Source organism: Gymnodraco acuticeps, unplaced genomic scaffold (assembly GCF_902827175.1).
Source record: "Gymnodraco acuticeps unplaced genomic scaffold, fGymAcu1.1, whole genome shotgun sequence".
NCBI lineage: Eukaryota > Metazoa > Chordata > Actinopteri > Perciformes > Bathydraconidae > Gymnodraco > Gymnodraco acuticeps.
In genome coordinates, this window is record NW_022989974.1 from 2,860,124 (window position 1) to 2,881,033 (window position 20,910).

Below are 20,910 nucleotides of genomic sequence, written 5' to 3' on the forward strand. Positions count from 1 at the left end.
TGTCTGTGACAATAGAAAGAGATTGTATTGGATATCTGACGCCTTTTTTTTTTCAAGTAAAACACCCTAAAGAGACACTCCTGTCTCCAGTCTCTTTCTTGACATATCTAGAAATTATAAATACACAAGAAGAGGTCATTTTGTTTAACATAATGTAAAATGAGATACTGACTGGCACTGAGATGATGCCGTTAACAGATCCTGTGGAAAAAAGATTAACAACATTTTTATATCAAAACACAATACTCAACATGGTGTTAAACAATGAGACAGAAAACATAATCCATAGCTGTCTTCCCTAGAGCTCTTTGTATATATTAATAGTGTTTTGCTAAATAACACTGTTAATTTCTGTACAAAGTCCTTGAAAATATCCCTTCAAATCATTAAGAATATTTTAACGTTTGCAGTACAAGTCATTTTTCTAAACATTGTGTTTACATTAAAATTGTATTTTGCTCAATTTGGCATCACATCCATTTAAATGTTTATCAATTAAATCATTCTATCTCTACAAAAAGGTTTACTTTGAGACTTAATTTTACTGCACGTTCACAAATACTGCTGGAACGTCACAGAAAATACAGGCAAATACTCTATAAAGACCTAAAGGACCAGACAGTCAAAGCAGTCGTTCTTTCTTTTTGTTTTAATAGAGATCATTCTCTTTCAATCCATTATAAAAAAACAATTCAAACGTTTTTTTCAAATTCAAATATTTACATACAAACAAGTGGCTGTGCAAAATGTACAAGATATTGGCAAGAAAGTATAACACGTTTGTCTTAATTGTCATATCTACTGCAGACTGCATATGAAAAATAAAAGACACACTCTTGAAGTTGTCAACCGATAAACCTACAAATAGCAAACTTAAATATATACAGTAATAAAACACGCTCAAATACATTCTCTCATAAAATGACAAAGATATAAAGACCAAAATAGTATGTGCACTTAAAAATATTAAAAGGTATAAAGTGGGTATGCTTGGGTTCATTAGTTTTAGAAAAGTGACCTGTCAAAGTGCAGTCCATCCTCGATTATTCATAAATATAAACATTTTGACAAACAACTCATTGGAAAATGTCTAATTCCCCTAAATGACTGTAATCAATAACATTAATAGCATTAATTTCTCCAAACTCAATTATTTAAAATGCACATGTTAACCTATGAGCTACACTGCCAGGATACTTTACATTACTTACAGGCATATTCTTTTCCAATAACACCATACTAGTTTCAATGTATTTTGATATATTTAGCCATCCAATTACATCATCTTTTTATGGCACAAAAGCAGAATCTAAAATGTGCTGATCATTCACAGTGAACATCCTCCCCAAAGAGATTTCAGTCACAGCTTAACATCACACTCTTCTTTGAAAAGACTATCACCTTTTAAATGACACTAATGAAAGGCAGAACATTTACTCGATAGTTTCCTCGTAACAATTTACACAGAGCCAAACTATTTTCAGAATGTAAATCTTTCATTACCTCTCCCGGCTCTTGAATATCAACACATGACAAGCTTGCTACCCATACAATAACATACCAGAAGTGCAGCGCAGAAATACAGTTAGGAGTGGATGTTAACATTAATACAAGTTTCAGTTCTTGTAGTTAAATGTTATATCGTCATATGCTGCAAAGTTGGGACAGATCCCAACCAGTACGGTGTGCTCTAGAGATGATTGATAGAAATGTAAAGTATATCTAGTCTTTGTATTAAAAGGTGGTATATTTTGCTTTCAACCACTGTGTTGGGAACTCACTGAAAACATTTGGGCGGGAGTTCAAATGCCAACTACCTTTGATTACATCATGCACCAGACATGACAAATCAACTGTCATGTTTGCTTCCAATCAAGCAAAGACGAAACAAAGAGAGCAGGCAACAAAACGACAGAGACGAGAGAGAGCTGATGGATAGATGAAGTTACTGAAGCTGATCAACACGTTCTAATATGGCTTCGTTTGTTAAGAAGGCAATTGAGCAGATGGCAAGGCTAGTCGAGGTTAGTCTATGTAAAACAATCCACAGGCTGTGATCAAATATAGTATGAATGTGTGATTAATTAAAATCCGTTAGGAACTTAAATAAACGCCAATAGAAAGTTAGCACATTACCGCAGGTTTGTAAATCAGGCTGATAGAACCACTCTACAGAGGATTGCTGCTACAACACGATGCCAGTGTGAAAGACACCGACACGGTCTCTGCGTCTGAGATGCTGCGTTCAATAAAGACGTGTTTCTTGTGTGCAGCGTGAGGCAGTGTATGACTGGAGTGTAGTTTGGTGCAACTGGTTTTTAAAGAGCTACCCGAGCTGAGAGGCACACTGAAATCAGGGCTGAAGTCAAATATTTGCACCTCTGAAAATACAAAAGACCTTTGCTTGAAGAGGCTTCTAAAAGAAGACGTGTGCTCTTTGTTCCAGATCATTCTCCACCCACACACTGACGACTCTTCATCCAGCAGCGGGGAGAGCAAAGAAAGAACCGGCTGAGTGGGTCCGATCTGACAAAACAACTCAGCTTCCTTAATGCCACTGAGCGACACTAGTCTTTTAAATGCAGGTGCTATTTGAGGAAGCCTTTATAAAGCAAGTGAGAGCGACTGGTCTCTCTTTCATTCTCCAGACAGAACAGCAGGTCCTTGAGGTTGACTCTGGTAATGCGCTGTCGCATAAACTGTCTGGAGCTCGCTGCACCGGAGCCGCCGGGCTGAGAGGGGCCCGCCCCCGAGCCCTGGGGTCAGAAACAAACAGAGAGAGACATTTATTCACCTTTTCTTTGTTAATTTGCACAACCCTAACGCCAATTGGCTCCATATTCCTCACCTCTGCACTGGCTCCTCTAACAGGAGAGTCCATTTTCCGTTTTTTCCTCGGGCCGATAGCTGCCAGCGCCGCTAGGTTGGCTTCTCTCTGTCTGATCTGAGCCAGCTCCTGCTGCTGCATCTGGAATAACAAGCAATAACACACGGATTAGTCTCACACACAAACACTTCATAATGTCTCACAAAAACAGATAATCATAAAGTCACTTATCAAAATGTATTCTTACCTCTTTGGCCTTCTGTTTGAGTCTCAGCTGCTCGGGGTCCTCTTGCCGTGACCGAGACTGCAGCAAGGTGGAGGACATTTTAATATTTCAAGATGAATAGGTCAGATTTATTCAATCAAAATTGTTTTATTTTGAGCCTTTTCTTATCAAGCTCCACATTTGTGGAATCAGCTTCCAGTTTGTGTTCGGGCGGCAGACAGCCTATCCGTTTTTAAGAGTACGCTTAAGACCTTCCTTTTTGATAAAGCTTATAGTGATCAAATAAAATAATCTAATAAGAGTCCATTGACGTAGATACGTTGTGCCTCTTCACCTATACATTTTAGTTCTTACTCTTTCACTTAAATCCTAAAAACTTAGATCTTATATTTAAAACTTTATCCAAACCTTTCCCCTCTCTGACCTCTCGAGGTTCTAATTCTTTCACACACAGTGACGTCACAGCTACCCACAATGCAACGCGCGCCATATATTTTTTTATAAAGACGCCATTTTTCTGGAGGTGCAAAAATCCTGGTGATGCTAATATAAACAGCTAGCTTATGTAGCCAGGCAGAGCGCACTAGGTTTTTTTTCTGAATTAACGACCGAAGAAATCGCTGCATGTCTTCGGATTACATCTCTGGACTTGAGGGGTGTGCTCTAGGTCGTTACCAGCGTAAACTAGAGCTGTGTGGGTTGTTGGATGTACAATGTATGGAATTACGACCCTCAAAAGTGGCCTTCGGTCGATTTTGGCATCTACGTCTATCTTCTGGAAACACCAGGTGAATACCCCACTTGTCACAATAATATTATCATGCCAATGCATATATGTGGTATTTTAGAGTTGACTATATTGATTAAGGCAATCGACTATGATATTCTGTATGCACCTCGCGTGAAATGGTTGATACCGGAAGTACGGTGTCGCCCTCGGCCCAAAACCCGTATGTGTGTGTGAAAGAATAGAGGGTAACAGGTTGCAGAGAACGCCTAGCCCGGCCGGGGAGTGTGGAACGTAGCCACCAGTGACGTGCGGTGAGGTTCATGGCTGGTGAGGCACTGACTCTTTCAGAGTCAGATTTACAAATATTATATTCTGACCTTAATCGAAATATTCTGTTATTTTCAAAAGCTTTTTTGGTCTGATGTTTCGATTCATTTTAAACAGACCGTTCAACAAAAGGATACCCACAATCTAAATATTGGATTGTTCTTTCTTAGTAAGAACCAATTTTCATTACCAATGTGGTCTTACCTTGACTTGAAGATGAAGTCCATGCTATCCTTCTGGACAACAATCTCTATTACTTTTTTGTAAAAGTCCTCCTTATCTTCCTCTAGTTTCAAAAGTCTAGTTTGTTGTTCGCGTCTATACCGTCTCTGCGTAGAATAACAGTAGCAACAAGGACCTGTGCGCCCCCTTCAGTGCGGCAGAGGTTATGGCTGCCTCCCCTGGTGCTTTTTTCATTGCCGTTGTACGGCGAGCCTAAATATCATATATACGTGAAATAAGTTATTTAGAGACTATGGATGGCGAGGATAAATGTAATAAAGGGATCTACAAACATTACATTGGTGACCTACAGTGAGATGGTAACAGGCATGCGCTTAGTGCCCGCTTTCCAGCCAGTTTCTGTGAGGTGACGCATTCTGAGGTGAGGCAGAGCTCATCTGTGCCTCACCTCACCACACAGTAACTGGCTGGAGCGTGCTCACAAAATAAGTGCCCGCGCTAAATTAGTGCCCGCGCTCCAGCAAGTTACTGTGGTCTTACGTGAGGCAGAGCTCGTCCCTGCCTCACTCCTCATCGCTCCCATGTAGTTGTAGCGGAGCTCGGCACATTTGCTGATTTTGACTATAAAAAGCGATTGGAATCAAACATAAATCACATTTACAACACAGATCAGTGGAGACATGTTATTATTATTACTATTTAGTTTTTCTTTAGTTGTTTTTCCGTTACATTGTAGTATGACAGGTGAGGCTCTGCCTCCCCTGCCTCCCCTGACTGCACGTCGCTGATAGCCACAGACCTACTCCTTACCTCTAACCAATTCAGGTTCCAGTGGGGACCTTTCTCCCTGCATGTGCCTCTCAACCTTTGTTTCCTACTTCTTACTTGCTACCCTTTTCCCTCAACCTATCCTAAGGGAGTGCATGTATGTAGACACATTAGTTTAGCTGCTATAGGCTTGGACTGTTGGGGGGCACCTTACTCCGTCTTTCTGGCTGTTTGTACCTGTGTACTCTCATGTTCCGATTAACCCAGCTTCCCCCAAATCTCTTTTTTTGTGTCCATATATACGCTGGGATCCTGAGTCGAGGCTAATCCTGTTGCTGTGGTCGTGTGTCCTGGATCCTCTATCCTGAGTAATGGATCTGAGTCCTGGACTTCGAGTCGTGGCTGAACCAGTCTCTGCGGTCCTGCCAGACTCTCACCATACTACTTCCCTGATGGCTCCCACAAGATTGCTGACATCCTCATGGATTCATCTTCTTATTATAGACACATGCATTTCCAAACATTTGGACTACCTATGCTGTAAATGTATTATCTTTTCGATTTCCACACGGCATCTATTGCACGTCTGTCCGTCCTGGGAGAGGGATCCCTCCTCTGTTGCTCTCCCTGAGGTTTCTCCCATTTTTCCCTTTAAACTGTGGGTTTTCTTTGGAAGTTTTTCCTTGTACGATGTGAGGGTCTAAGGACAGAGGGTGTCGTATTGTCATACTGATATTCTGTACAAACTGTGAAGTCCACTGAGACAAATGTAACATTGTGATATTGGGCTGTATAAATAAACATTGATTGATTGATTTTATTCATTCACCGGCTCATTGTTAAAAGGTCTGTGCTCTAGGTACTTTAAGCAGCAGAGGAAATAATGACTGAGCAAAGACAGATCGCCATGTCTATGCAATAATGAAAGTGTGTAGGAGTCGTCCTGTCGATGGTGTGACCTTGTTTATATGCATTGTTACCTTAGCAGCCTTCAACAGAATCTCCCTCTCCAGCCCTTCCTTCCTTTGCTTCTCCATCTGATCCAGCTGCTCAAAGAATTTAAGTTGGGTTCGCACATCGCTGACCTGCTCGCAGCGCTCTTCCTCCTGAAGGACGAGGAAAGGGAGGTAGAGTGGGTTACATCAGGTAAAACAGGCGAATGAGGCAATGGGTCTCAGGAGCTCTCAAATGACTAATTAATACTCACCTTGAAGGTTATATTTTTATGCTGCGCCACTTGTGACACTTTTTCCAGCAGATGTCTGAGTCGCTGCTGTGCGGCGTAGGAAATGTAGTTTATCACATCTGTCTCCAACTCGCTGACACCAAACTTCTTACCTGTCACAAAAAAAGTTGTGTGAATAAAGATGAAGTCGGTGTGAGACCGCGTCGACCTTTAAAAGCAAGAAAGTGCTGCACATTTTCTCTTTAATTATGTATCTCACCAATCTCCAGAGCTCTCCGGGTGAGTAACGAGGGGGAGAGAAAGGCCTCATCATTACAGGACCGAGTCACCGTGCCAACAAGCTCAGAATTGGTTGCTAAGATACGGGCACTCTCCTCCGACAAGTTGACTCCTGCCATCGAGGCCACATCATTGATATCATCGTCATCCCTGGACAAAGTAAAAAAAGGTGATGGCTTAGAAATAGCAACACAATTTATACATTTTTACTCTTTTTTTGTCATTGTACATTTAAATAAAACAACATGAATCATCTTCATGCAGCTGCAGTGACCCTAAACAACTACAATAATGTAAATACTAATGCAATTTGTCTGTAGAATTTGACTATTTCCATCTGGTCAAATTATTAACTCAGGTCTTTAGGTCGATCGCACGGTTCCAAATCAGAGATATAAAATGTACCATCACAAAAAGTTAAAGAAACAAATGCAAAGAACATATAAATGTATGTGGTTGATTCTAATAAACATTTAATTTGCAATGTCTGTACCAAATGCCGATATAGTTTTAACGTAGACAAATACTAAAAAAGATTCTGTATATTCTCAAATACTTTTTCGAATGTAAAAGATTGAAACTCCTGAAATCTCTGGACAGTTCACTATTTATTGTCGAGACACTGATGCTGTTTAGGTGAAGGAGTCACACACCTGAAGGGTCCCCTTCCTGCTTCCTTGAGCCTCTGAGCAGCACTGAGAGGAGTCTGACTGACCACCTGCCCTCCTCTGACCACGGGAGTAAACGTCTGCCTCACTGCTGGAATCAAAGAGATACAACAGGACATTCAGATGATTATTGATCATAACTGAGAAGATTAAATTACACTTTCTCTTTGAATTGTTAGTGTACCATTTTTGTAATGCTTTTCTTTAGAATAATTTGGCATATTATCAAAAGCTTAGCAAACTGCAACTACAGACATTATCCACAAGGTGGCAGCATTCCCACACTGTACATAGTACATTATTGGAAGATCAATACAGAATCAGAAACGGGTTTATTGCCAGGTAGGTTCACACGTACGAGGAATTTTACTTGATGTCATGGTGCATACATAAAATATAAAACAAAAAATCTAGGAACCAACAGCATATTTAGTTCCTCATATAAAAGAAATAAAATATGTGTCAGTAACTGTTGAACACACACCTGTCTGGAGCGGTTTGGCCATCTGCGGCTGGCCCACAATGATCCGGCTATGGGATTGTCCTCTGACTGTCACCATGGGAGACTGAGCCATCGTCACCTGGGGCCTCACTATCGTCTGTTCACAGATTTAGACATAAAGATGCATATTCAGGGCTTTTATTTCTATGTGCATTGCCAATGACTGAATTCAGATAGCAAATGATAAATTACCAGTGCAGGTTTACTGTGAGGAGTCTGAGTGAGGCTGATGACTGTAGTGTTGGCCCCGGCGGTGCTGGTGGCCATGGTGGGGGCCGTGGAGAGGGGAGGTCTCAGCACCACGGCGGCGAGGGCGGTGGAGGCGGTTGCAGGCTGATTGCTGGGCAGAGGCAGCAGGCTCTGATGGATGAAGGCCTCGCAGTCTGGGGTCAGCTGACGCAGCGCTGGGAGGCTCCTCTGCAGGCAGGCAGAAAGAGAGGACATGCAATCAGTTTGATAAAGTCATCAACTCCTTTTCATAGAGGGAGATCTGGTCTTTTGACCCTCTTTCTGGAAGCATAAAACCACAGGGATTTGGTCAAATAAAGTTATTTATTTCTAAGGAACTTAGATTTTGAAAAACTACACAGGAAACTTCCCCAGGTTGCTAAGCAAGTTGGATCTATTTAGATAATAGTCAAGCTACATTAATGATATGATTCTCAAATAGACAGCACAGCTTGTTCTTGCAAAGCAAATGTACTCTCACATCAATGTACATGGAAATCACTCTATTTCCAATGTAAACTGTCTTCACTTGAAATGTATAACATATTTACCTGTAACTGGTTCCAACATTTGTATTAAACAAACAATATTGAGTTAACTTTAGCAAAACGCACACAGACAACAAAGTCAATGTGACCCATATGTGGATCACTTTTCATTGTTTTGACACAAAATGCTCAATTCAATGACCACATCTTTCAAACTGCATGAGCTGTTTAATTATTAACAGAGTAGTCCTTTTCACTTTCCATTCCTAAAAACCATTGAGGAATTATTTTCCTCTTTGAGGTGGAAAGTTTACGAGCAGCAGTCACACGATAAGAGCTTGATGTCTAGACATATCTGCAGGAGATTGCTAGAGATGGTTTCAGTGAGGAATCAAATATATTCCCCCAGGTGCAATAAATAAGATAATATAAGATGTGATGGAAATAAAAACTTAGGGCAGAATGCAGAATAAAGGTTTGACCAACACTGGTTTTTTAATATATAAATGTTATAAACATTGGACTTGGCCTATATGGAAAGGCTATATTAACTTGTGCCATATATAGTGTAAGAAAGCTAACATCATGCAACTAAGAGATGCCTTCTTTTTGTTAGAGTTGAATGTTTGTTGACACTACAATAATTGATCCTGAGATTTGTTTGTCTTCATAAATGCATTTTTAATGCAATCTAAACAAGGTTGCCTGCATGTTGGGAAAGAGAACTGCCTGAACAGTGAAGTGAACTGGGTACAACAATCTTATTCTAACAGAGTTGGACGTCAGACAGGGAAGAATGTCTGTGAATCTCACCGTCTCTGTGTGCATACCCTCAGTAGTGTGTGCGCAACACGACTCAAGTACTCGACACTCAGACCTCGTGTCTCGTGTATTAAGAGAAACAAAGACCATTTTTTATTTCAGTTATTGGAACATTTGCATTCATTCTAGCATTTTAGAAGAGCTTTAGAAACAGTCTGAGCATCTTAGTGTTATACAACTTTAACACACAAACCTTGTGTTTGATGAAGGATAAAAAACACTTTGTTTAACCGATTACTGCCACACTGCTGCAGGAGGTTATTTCATGGTCAATACTGTGCACACAAACTTCAGTAACATGCACAGCACTATTAAACGACTAAAGACGGGTTGACTTTCATTTTGTTAAAAGGTTTTAGCAGCAGTGTTTTACACTGGAGGAGAATAAGTGTTTGTTTACAGGATATAATGATATGGTCACCTCATCATATGTAAATCAAAAACATACAATCTAAAAGGATGCTAATGTAATGTATTACTGACACTAAGGGTAGTATTTGGTTTGGACAGCTTGGAGTCTGAAATGACTGCAACAGTATTGAAGTAAAGCTTTATTCATTTATTGAAAACCATAAAAGCTGTAACATGCATCATTAACCATCATATCTGCTGGAGTGTCACTGCTCTCACCTTCAGGAAAGGCACAAGGTACGGCTGAGGCGAGGAGTTGAGCTCCCGGTACAACCTACTGGTGAAATCTTCAGGCTCCATCTTCCCTTCCTGTGGTGCAACAAACACAGAGAATGGATGAGGAGAAAAAAAACACAAGAAAGACTGAAGAAAGACCAATGAAGGCAAAAGGCTGATGGTATGGAGAGATGAAACTTGTAAGAGAGAGGGGAAGGAAAATAATACAAAAAGAAGAGCAGGGAAATGTACCAGTAAGTTCTTGACCAGCTCCTTCACGTTGGCCGAAGTCTCAGAAGACTGTTTTTCGCTAGAGGCCAACTTGATCAGCGTGGACAGAAAGTTTCTACACTTCTTTACATTCTCCAGGGTCTCCTGCAAACACATACACACACATAGCATGTCTTTTTTAAATATACACATCAGACATGAAAATGTGACAGAACACAAAAATACCCTCAAATGAATACCCATCTGTATATATTAGGGATGTAACGATACCAAAAACTCACGGTACGATATTTATCGCGATATTGAAAAATAAAGAAAAATGTGAATTTTTTTTTTTTTTTAATTAATTTGTTGTCTTCTTTATTAAATAATAAATTTGATTTGTACAGCATTTTAGTAGGATAGTAGTATTTTAAAGTGTCAACAATATAATAATCAGACCCGGCAATAGAATAAATCAAGTTTCACTTTAGTTTTTCAAGTAACTCAACTCTAACTCACACTCAGCATCATCAAGGTTATCTTTTAGGAATATGAGCATGTCCACATTTCCAGGTAGAAGCTGGGATGTTTGGGCGTTTACAATATCCCCTGCTGTGGAAACAACTCTCTTGCTTGGTACTGATGTTGCTGGGACAGAGAGATATGCTTTGGCCATGGGTGACAGCAGTGGGTCAAACTGTGCATTGTCTCTCCACCACTTCAAAAACAATAGTTTTTTCCAAGAAGGTGAGGCTTATTGACAGAGATATAAATATACTGTTGGTACTTGTCAATGTCTCTAGGTAAGTACTTACAGGGTTCGAGTTACGTGGGAGCCAATGGGAGCTGAGCTCCCATAAGGAAGGGCCTGAGCTCCCACGGACCCAGTGAAATCAAACATCTGTGGGGGTCTGCACCTCCAAGGTGCGCAATACATTATTGCGTAATCTATGCCTGTGACTGTGTGTGTGTGTGCGTGCGTGCACGCGCGTTAGTTTTAAAGACCCCCATAGAGCTCAGTTTATAACTCAAACCCTGTATGTACATGCAGCCCTGTAAATACGATGTCCTTTTGTGTTATCTGTTGTTTTATGTTCATGTTGTAACCTACTTGCTGCCATGTTGGACAGGTCTCCCTTGAAAAAGAGATCGATGATCTCAATGGGACCATCTGGTTAAATAAAGGTTTAAAATTATTATTTAAAAAAAAGAAATTATTTAAAAATATATAAAAAGATGGCGGTAGATTTTGTCAGTCTCACGACGGTATTGAGACATTTCTTTACCGCGATATCCGATTTATCGTTACATCCCTAGTATATATTTAATTGTATAAGATAACAAAGACAAGAGCATTCAAGGTTACTTCTCTCTTACAGCTGAGATAGCTGTTGGAGTGACAGGGGTCCCAGTCCCCCTCTGTGCACATCCAGGCTGCACCGGGGTGGGGGCTCCTATCGGCGGTCCCGTGGAGGCAGACGTTCCTCCCAGCATGATGGTGTTCTATATGAGTCAGGGAATATCCAGTCATAAAATGAAAGTGACAAGGTCAGAGTAACATCTCTGAAATGTCTGGTCCCGGGGGACAGTACATCCAACTTCAATGAGAGGTCATTTTTTGCCCCAAGCTTCAGTTTTCCAGGAAAAGGTTTTGATAGATATTGTATATTTGCTACCACAGAATACTCATTGTTATTCATGCACTTTGTGTACAACATAAACTCTTTGGGAGCTTAGCAATTCTCTTATTCCACTCCTAAATTACAATAGAAAAACATGAGGTGCAAAACAGAGATTACACCTGTTAATGAGAGTTCAGCAAAATGTATTAACCTTCAGGGAAAATGTCATGGCAACCTGAACAACTATAAATCCAAAAGAGATGAGACAACCAGCAAGGTTTTTAATTGAATGACCAAAAGGGCTTTTCAAAGACAATACAACAATGAATGCAATTATGCTTGACTTAATGTAAAGAACATATTATAATATTTGTAGTGAAAAGGGAGTCATTGTTCACAGGAGGAGCAGAGATAGATGCACTCTGGTTTCAGGACAGGCAGGTAAGAACTCTGTCTATATGCCTGAGCAGCTGGTTGGAAAAGTTGTTCACACTGTCTAACATATGTTATGTTTGTGGCTTAATGAACTGAAAGTGACAGTCCCTGAAGAGTAATACGCGGCCATTAAAAGCATGGTCTATACGAGGGGTGTCCAGAAGTATAATGGAATGTGTCCCGCAAATGAAACATGAGCTTGTCTTGTACTTCTTAAATATATCTGTAAACATGTTACACAGTAGTGTTCATGTGTTAATAAGCCCACTTTCAGTCAATTGAAGTTGAAAATATGTTCTAATAAATCTAAGTTGATAAGAAAAAAGCCAAATAACTTATTTAAATAACAACCTTGAAATATACCCTTCCTATTTCATCGTATGATAAGTAATCTAATGCTTCTGTTTTAAGGAATGAGCTGCTAACAAAATAAATGAAACACTATGGAAAGCTGTGATGTAGGCTGTTGTATCAAGCGTAATTTACTTACATTTGATTGATTTTGCTAACTCATTTACTTATGAGGCAATAAACCTCACCTCTAGTGAGTGGCCCAGCCCTTCGAATATTTTTTTGTATGAGGCCCTCTGTGAGAAAAGTTTGGATACCCCTGGTCTATACAGAGCAAATATTCTGCTTCAACTTGGTTGTCTAAAAGTCACAGACTCTTCAGTGCACACGAACCAGGATGGCTGTAACGGAACTAGGTAACAATTATTTTCGGTGAATGACCGTCCCAGATTAATCTGAAAACATTTAATGCAAAGGATGTGAGGTCTAAAATGGATGTGTATTGTAGTTACCTGCAGTACTGGAGGCCTCTGCAGTGTGGTGGTGGCTGCAACAGTTGTCTGGACTGTGGTACCCTGTTTAATGATGGTGGTGGGGGGGGCGACGGGACGAGGCAGCAGGGACGCGCCCGGAGCCTGCAGAACCGCAGCGGATACAGAAGGAGGTGTTACACACATGAACCTATGCAAATGGTCAGTCTAGTGCTGGGCAATATGATCATTTATGTAGTCATAACGATAAAGAATGACTATCAGAAATATGTTTCTATATCATTTCTTCCATATAAGTTATGCCTATATTTATTTGGATAATTTTGCTATAAAGTTCCTGAAATAAGAAGTATACAGTAGAAAGAAAAAAAATAGGCATAACTAGTTGATACTGTACAACATACAGAAAATATCAACCAAATCTTACAAGTCGGATTAATTGAATACCTTATTCATGTAAAAACTGATCCAGAATCTCAGATCCATGCCTCACTATCTAACATGAATGAGTCACATTTTCTGTGTGTGACTGTGTCCCTGTGTCCAGCTGTCCCGGTACCTGAAGAGAAGTGATCTGGACAGGTGGAGTGCTGGAGGGGGCTGCAGGTCGGGGGGTCATGGCGCTTTGGGACTGCGTCTGAGCCTGGATCTGAGCCAAGGTCTGCTGGTGAATCACCAGCAGCTGCCCACTCTCACTGCGGACCAAAACCATACCTGCAACAGGAAAATGATGTCACGGCTTTGCTGTCCTGATCACTGTCATTCATATACTGCATGCATTCATGGCGATTCTGACATCAGGGGGTATGAAACAATGTTTTTGTAGGATGTTGATACACAAATATTGCTTTAGATGGGAGTGCTATGTTCAGAGATTTCTAGTCAACAAGTGACCAATCAGACACATTTGCCACAAACATGGTGCCAAGAACCAAAAGGGTTTCAAGTCGCAACATAATATGTTATTAGATATTGTTTCCACAGAATAACAATGTAAAATGTGTTTATAATTTAATGTAGGTCAGTGCTCCATGCAGTGGAGCCTGGTTTTGTATTTTCTCTATCAAACAGGTGACTGTTTGTTGCTGTGATAAGTTACTGTGTAGCACCAAGTTACAGATAGGCCACACAGGAGAATTAAGATGCAAACACAAAAGTGTTTGTGCTGAAATGTAGGTAGGTAAGTGTTATTAAATGTAGTCAATACAATGATGTTGTTAAAGTGTAACCCTGTATTGTTGTAGCTTATTTAGGTCTGACCATTCAGTCCCATGTTGGGATACCTCTTTAAAGGACTCCCAAGCAGAGCTAACATGCATTAATATAACTGTAAATGGTGGTCAGAGATAAACACAATAACCCTTTGCAAACTTTGTGAGACACACAAAAAGGACATATATATTTAGAGATACACAGTTACAAGTTGTTGGTATGAGAACAGTTAGCCTCTCTGACAAGACAAAGTAAAAATAACAATATATTGCAGCGGTCTGATAAACTACAGAAGTAGATCAGCTGTCCTCAAGGCCTTTTGTTTGTTCTGAAGTGAGTACCTTGTCCACTTCTTATCTGTGGTTTTTGGCCCTAAAAGATAATGTCTCAAACCATTCCTTGCCTGTTTAAACAAGAGCAGAAAGGTCAACCAATAAAACAAAGTTGTGTTTGGAAGCAACAAGTTTCTGACAAAGTTATTGAGGCCTGACATAGCCTAAATAGACAACACTACACATCTAATATGTTAGACAAACCTTCAAGATGCTCTTACACTCTAAAGTTACCTGGAGGGAGCTGGATGTTTTGGATATTGGGAGTGTTTTGTTGGGGCTGGGTGAGTCGTGGGGCCAACACCTGTGGAGCAATAGCTCGTATTCCAGCAGGAGGAGTGGCAGCGATTGTTGAAGGTACTGAAGTCCTCACATGTTGAAAAACAGTCGGGCTCCTCATGTTGGCTGGTGTCCCTGTCGCAACAGCCTGCATTATAGTTTTTGTGGAGTCGAATTTGTTGATAAGCGAGCCGGTCGTGCTAGTGGGTGATGTTAACACGGTGTGAGACGGGTTAGGGGGAGTTTGCATAGGTGGCCTCACAAGCGTGACAGTGGGTACACTTTTTACTGATGGCTGAGACGAAATCACAACATGCTGCGCACTCGTGGAAGAAGTTCGTATACCGGTAATAGTATTTGCAGACAAAACTGTTGCGCCTTCTCCACTCGCAGAGACATGTCCAGTGTTTACAAGTGTGACAGCTGACTGTGAGGTTTTGCCGCCACTGCCTCCGGTGACATGACAGTTCATCAACACAGCACTTCCATTCAGAGTTTGCACAGCAGTAGTTGCAGGTTTATCCACACCAGATGTTGCACCCGATACCACCGTAACGACTCCGCTAGCTGTCCCCGGTTTAGGCTGAGTGGCTGTCATACTCGATGTGTTCTCGGCGGCTCCATCCATACTTGAACCCGGGGACCCTGTACTGCTAATGACACCTCCTTGTACTCCTGTCCCTACAGCAGCAGAAACACACAACAAAACAATGTGGGTGTCGAACAACTCTCCAATTCGCATTAGTTTCAGTATACACGCAAGTAAAGCCAAAATCAGTGGCACAACGTGAGCAAAATACGCCAATGTTAGCTAACCGGAGTGTGCAGCTTACTGTCTTACCTGCTTTAGCGAGCTCTTGTTGTGAAAGTCCCATTTTGAGGCACTGAACATTGGAATGACTAATTACAGCTGAGTTTCCGAGGTGATTTGCTGCAAACTGAACCCTGGTCGTTGTGTTGGTGGGCCCTGCTCCAGTTAGTTCAGACTCCAGAGATCCCACTACATCACTGACTACTTTTTCGTCCACCTCTGTGTTGAAGAAAACATCATCAAGCAAATCGGAGCCCGCCGCCATCTTTGCCCAGTCGCGCTCGCTCGTGAGACGCATGCGCCGATTGGATGCAACCTCAGTGACGCGGCCCCCGCCGGACGCTGTGATTGGTGCTTCGGATCGAATACAAAATCGAGACAAATGGTTGTGAGTCGCAGTGTAGACCTCCAACGCTACTAGAAATTAATGATACAGTACATAGCGCAACCCCTAGTGGGACCATGGATGTATAATAAGAGTGGAACACATCGAGGAGTTATCTGGGGGTGTGTTTATGTTGTGCAACCTGTCTCTGCAGATTCATAAACAATAAAGAATGATTTTCTATCTATTTGACTATCGTAGACGACTCAAAATGGCTGCGTTGTTGCTGTATTTTCAGAGACATTGCAGCTGCTGCAGGGGGGCGCAGATCATCAACCATCACTTTCGTTATCTGTAAAGCAGCATTGTAATATATTGTTTGTCGTAAGTTGTTATAATACTACACATAATAAAGGTTATTCTTTATTGCAGGCGGTAACATAGGCCTACATTTAGACTTGCTTACATTTAACGTGGTGCATAGCTTATTTTATTGAAGAAACAATAATAGTTAAAGGTGGGGTAGGTTTGAGAAACCGGCTCGAGATACACTTTTTGTTATATTCCATGGAATGCTCTTAACATCCCGATAGCAATGAATATCTTAAGTGCTTTGACAACAAATCAATAAAAAAATGTCATCTGTGGAAGGCGTAGGCTAGTACTTCTGTGCACAAACTTATCTCGTGCCCTCATTGGTCATGTGCGCGTTCTGTGTGTTGGAGGAGGGGCTCTGTAAGGAAGTGGCAGATTTTTTCCGGCTGTGTATTTTCAAATTCTAGCTCACTCAAGCTGGTTTCTCCAAAATTACCTGCCCCACCTTTAAGTAGAGAAACAAAACAAATGGAAAATAAGAATAAAACCGAATAAAACACGGCAGAGTTGATAATAAATATGAATAAACAATACAATGTTAAATGTTAGAACAACGTTTTTTGTCAGAACAAAATATCACACACACACACACACACACCTATAGGCTACTTCTGTTTCAATGTAAATGTGTCCATCTGTTGGACGAATACAATCATTCTGATTCCAAATAAATGTAACAAATAATAATGATCGTCAATAATGCTAATTGTTAGACATCATGGGTCATACATGAAAAGTTCCGCATGGGGAATTAGTAGGCGTCTCATCGCCAGGTGCGTGTAAGCCTCAATCAGTGGGCGTGGTTTCAAGTCACCTGGGCAAGATAATAAAAGGTTTCCGGTCGCTCCATGGCTTGAATTCTGCCACATGTGTTCTTGTTGAAAATTATAAGCAATTGTTCTGGACATTCTCCTGCCATGAGTTCATCAAAGCCCTACATTGGTTGTAAAATAGGGTTAATTTCGAAAGCCCAAAATCGTTATGAGGGGATTTTGTATACAATTGATAAAGTGAACTCCACAGTAGTGCTGGCTAAAGGTGAGTAGTGTGGTCTTATGCTTGACGGCCTGCCTGTATATCTAAAAGCATGTTGTTTTTTTAAAGAGCACACTTTAAACATGGATGACACTTGGCTTATTTAAACATTTTCTCTGAACTAGTCAAGTGTTTTGGAACTGAGGGACGACCCACAGACCGACCAACTCACCCCAAAGATGATGTCTATGAGTACATCACTTTCCGCGGAAGTGATATTAAGGACATCACACTGTGTGAAGCTCCAAGATCTCACCTCCACGGCCTACCCCTGGATCCTGCAATAGTACAGGTTAACAAGAACAGCATGCTCACATCCCACAGTATATGACTTACACTTATACAAAGATGCATATCTTCTGTGTTGACATTTTTCAAACTTCTTTCTTAAGTCTTCTGGTGGAGGCCCTTCAAACGTCTACTCACCTCTTGGACCATTTAGCCCCTTACGGATACCAGCCTACAACCAGCTTGCTGCCAGCTCTCTGCTTAATCAACAATATGCTGCAGCTATTGGCCTTGGTAATTCAATGAATTCACATGTACTGCTAATGGACCAACACAAACACACACCCTCAGTGCCTCTGAATAGTTTTAGGTTGTTGCATATTTCAGTAATTGTGTTTTTCATGCAGGGCCTATGCTTCCAGGTTTACATGTTAGAAGGGGCCCCATGGTGGAAAAGTCTGTTCAAACCCTCCAAGTGGAAAGAACTAGGCAGAGGGGAGACTTCTCTGTATCCCAGGAGCGGGAGCAGCAGTGGGAAAGAAGGCCTCAGAAACCCAGAGGAGAGATTCCACAGACCAGAAGGGCCACTGGAGCCAACAGTAAGCATACATAATTGCATTAATGAAAGGCAAAGGTATAGCCTCAACACCATATTCACTTATTTACACACAAGTGAAGAGCTTTGCTTGATTAACAGCAAAAGGTTTTACAAATGTTGGGAAATGTCAATCTGTGCATTTACCAGCAAGTGAGTGTAATTGTTTTTACATTTTAGTGAAGTCAGGCCCAGGTGTGCCCAATGCTCAGCAGGAAACTCTGCAACAGAATGATGAAAACAGGCCAACACCCAGCCGAAAACAAGGTAATGGTAAAATGTACAGGTTTGTAACGGTAAGACAAATGACCAAGTCCTAACTTTCAATGCATTTAAAAATATAATAATCCTAGGACCTCGGAGGCGCAGAGTCCGTAGTAGAGGCCAGCTGATTGTGGCTAATGTTCCATCTGCAGTCCTGAAGTTTGACACAGACTTTGATTTTGATTTATCAAACGCGCAGTTTGTAAAGGAGGAGCTGGAGAGGGAGGTGCACGGGACGAAAGGTCTGCATTTTCATCTTCTGCTTTTTTGACAACGTTTATTTTTTAAATGTCCACAGGTTGTTAAAACCTTACACTTTTCCATAACATAAAGTTATTTAGACACTGTTGCATGCAAGCTCTAAATCATACCAACTGTAGTTAGGCTCAGCAGCTGTAAGACAGATGGATTTTGGCACCAGGATTCGGTTACTAAGTGGCAGTGATGAGTGACATTATTTATCTTTTGTTTTTGGCTTTCCAAACATCTGTTCAAGGATTCTGTTTTCATTTCTGAACAGGTCAATGCATTGACAAGTGGTGCATCAAAAGCCAGATTTGATACATCTCAGTGTATGATTATATTATCTTGCGTAGGACCTGTAAGGTGTGAAGATGAGCATGTGTGTTTTTAAAATCAGTGAATGTCCCTATAGAAACGCCTAACAAGTTGGTTCCCAATTACTAGCAGTGCATGTTTCTGTCTGCAGATGAAAATCCTAAAGGAGAGGAGAAGGGAAAAGAACAATTGCTCTCAACAGCAGAGAATGATCTTTTTGGACCAAAATGCTACTACGACAAAGCAAAGTGCTTCTTTGACAACATCTCGTCTGACACAAAGTTCAGGTACTGGTTGCTTTTCTATCCTGAACATTCAACAACAGTTTCTCCATTATGTGACGCTACAGCGTTGTTTCTTTTTGTGTTAGACAAACATGGGCGGAGGAGCGGAAGCGCAACATGGAGACTTTTGGTGTCCCTGGACGGTTCTTGAGGGGCCAAGGCTTCAGAGGTGGCTATAGTGGACGAAGAGGACGGGGCACTGCTCAGACTCAGTCTTCTTACAGAACCAGGAGTGGTCAGCTGTAAAGGTCAGAGTTTGGCACTAAAGCAACCCCTTGCTATAGGGATGGCTTCCCCTCGCATAAAATCTGACTTGTACACCTCTGTCTGTTCGAAGAAGGATCTATTTTCGTTTTTTTTTCTTTCCCTGAGGCCCTTAAGCCCCCATAACGCCAGTATTGTATTTTATTTATGCCCTTTGTCATTTGGCGACTTTTGCATATATGCATGGCTCACTAAATGGTCCTCCTTGTTTGACAATAGTTTTCCCCCTCGGAATGTTTGTCTGAGTATTTCCCCCTTCAATTAAATGGGAGTGTTTAAGTTTGTTTTGTTTTCTACTTGGAAGAATTTCACTCCCAAACGTGTTTTGGTTTCATGTTTAAAAAGGGATCTGGCTTTGCTTCTTGGGAGAAGGCAACATTTATTTCATTAAAAAATATTGTATACTATGGATATAAACACGATTAACTAAACTTGAATGAATTTAAAATCTAAATATTTGTTCTGTAATATCGAAGCAACAAGTGAGACTTATGTAAATAAAATGGAAGTTGCTGATTCACTCGTCTTCTGCTCTCTGAGGATGCATACATTATATTGTCATATTGTACACAAATGAGCTTTACATGTCTGTACCTTTTTGGTTGGGCAATATACACAGTTCTGGAATTGAACTAAAAGTAACTTTATATATTTTTATTTTTGTATTTTCAACTACATTTCAGGCAAATATGTTACTATACTCTATATTTATCTGACTGAGTGTTTCTCAGATTAAATATTTCTCTTTTGAAACTATGTATTCCAAATGTGTAGATCTGGAAAGTTTCTGCTTAAGGTTGAACCTTTCCTTTATGGGTTGAAAAATACTTTAGATAAATGAACTATTTAAAAAAAACCGTCTTGTTGCTTGTTCACAAAGTCATCAATCATACATTTCTGCACATTAATTTATTTTTGTTAAAGCTGATTTTCACAGGACTCTATTTCATATTAGGATTACATTGTGCAATGCCGATTAAACTCAACCACCCAACAGTGGGTTACAAAAAGTAATCTAATAAAAAAGACCACCAACGTAATACCCACAGGCGCACTTGCATGCGACAATGCAACATTGACATTGTCACAGTAACACCAAAACAATCTTTGGCGTAGGCCTCACAGTAAAAATAATTTCGGGGAAAAATGTTCTGCACAATTATAGCTTTGAATTTTCTGGTGGATTTAGCTGATGTTTCCTTTTGGGTTTAAATGGAACTGCCTACTTATCAACTATTACATTTATCATTGTGCTAGGGGACGGAAATGCTCTGCAACAAATATGAACATGAGACTTTGGTAATAAGATGTCTTGTTCACACAGAGGTGCTTAAAACAACTTCTGCAATCTCTCCTCTCGAACGACTTTTGAGCATCGAGCAGTGTGTACAATGAGGACTGATTGGCTGTCATGAATCAGAGGATACTCCGTCTA

General features: G+C 40.7%; 2 protein-coding genes across 4 annotated transcripts; one reads left to right on the forward strand and one right to left on the reverse strand.

Annotated features, from left to right (window-relative positions):
- Positions 1 to 522: 522 nt before the first annotated feature.
- LOC117543106 (transcription initiation factor TFIID subunit 4-like) lies at positions 523 to 15,845 on the reverse strand. 2 transcript variants are annotated; one of them, XM_034211178.1, is made up of 16 exons: positions 15,578 to 15,845; positions 14,692 to 15,417; positions 13,473 to 13,627; positions 12,935 to 13,057; positions 11,452 to 11,577; positions 10,114 to 10,236; positions 9,865 to 9,954; positions 7,889 to 8,113; positions 7,679 to 7,793; positions 7,180 to 7,282; positions 6,507 to 6,676; positions 6,269 to 6,399; positions 6,042 to 6,167; positions 3,075 to 3,131; positions 2,849 to 2,968; positions 523 to 2,756 (listed from the first exon to the last, which is right to left on the reverse strand). In XM_034211178.1, exons 1-16 carry the CDS (start codon positions 15,843 to 15,845, stop codon positions 2,589 to 2,591), a joined length of 2,826 nt encoding a protein of 941 aa, XP_034067069.1. In that variant the 3' UTR covers positions 523 to 2,588. The 2 variants fall into 2 exon arrangements, with proteins under 2 accessions (XP_034067069.1, XP_034067068.1); XM_034211177.1 differs by having other exon boundaries at positions 7,180 to 7,285.
- A 1,130-nt stretch (positions 15,846 to 16,975) lies between these two features.
- Positions 16,976 to 19,971, forward strand: lsm14b (LSM family member 14B). Of its 2 annotated transcripts, none has more exons than XM_034211180.1 (8): positions 16,976 to 17,285; positions 17,408 to 17,574; positions 17,675 to 17,804; positions 17,918 to 18,109; positions 18,286 to 18,372; positions 18,459 to 18,611; positions 19,079 to 19,214; positions 19,298 to 19,971. In XM_034211180.1, exons 1-8 carry the CDS (start codon positions 17,165 to 17,167, stop codon positions 19,455 to 19,457), a joined length of 1,146 nt encoding a protein of 381 aa, XP_034067071.1. In that variant the 5' UTR covers positions 16,976 to 17,164; the 3' UTR covers positions 19,458 to 19,971. The 2 variants fall into 2 exon arrangements, with proteins under 2 accessions (XP_034067071.1, XP_034067072.1); XM_034211181.1 differs by having other exon boundaries at positions 17,933 to 18,109.
- Positions 19,972 to 20,910: the final 939 nt, after the last annotated feature.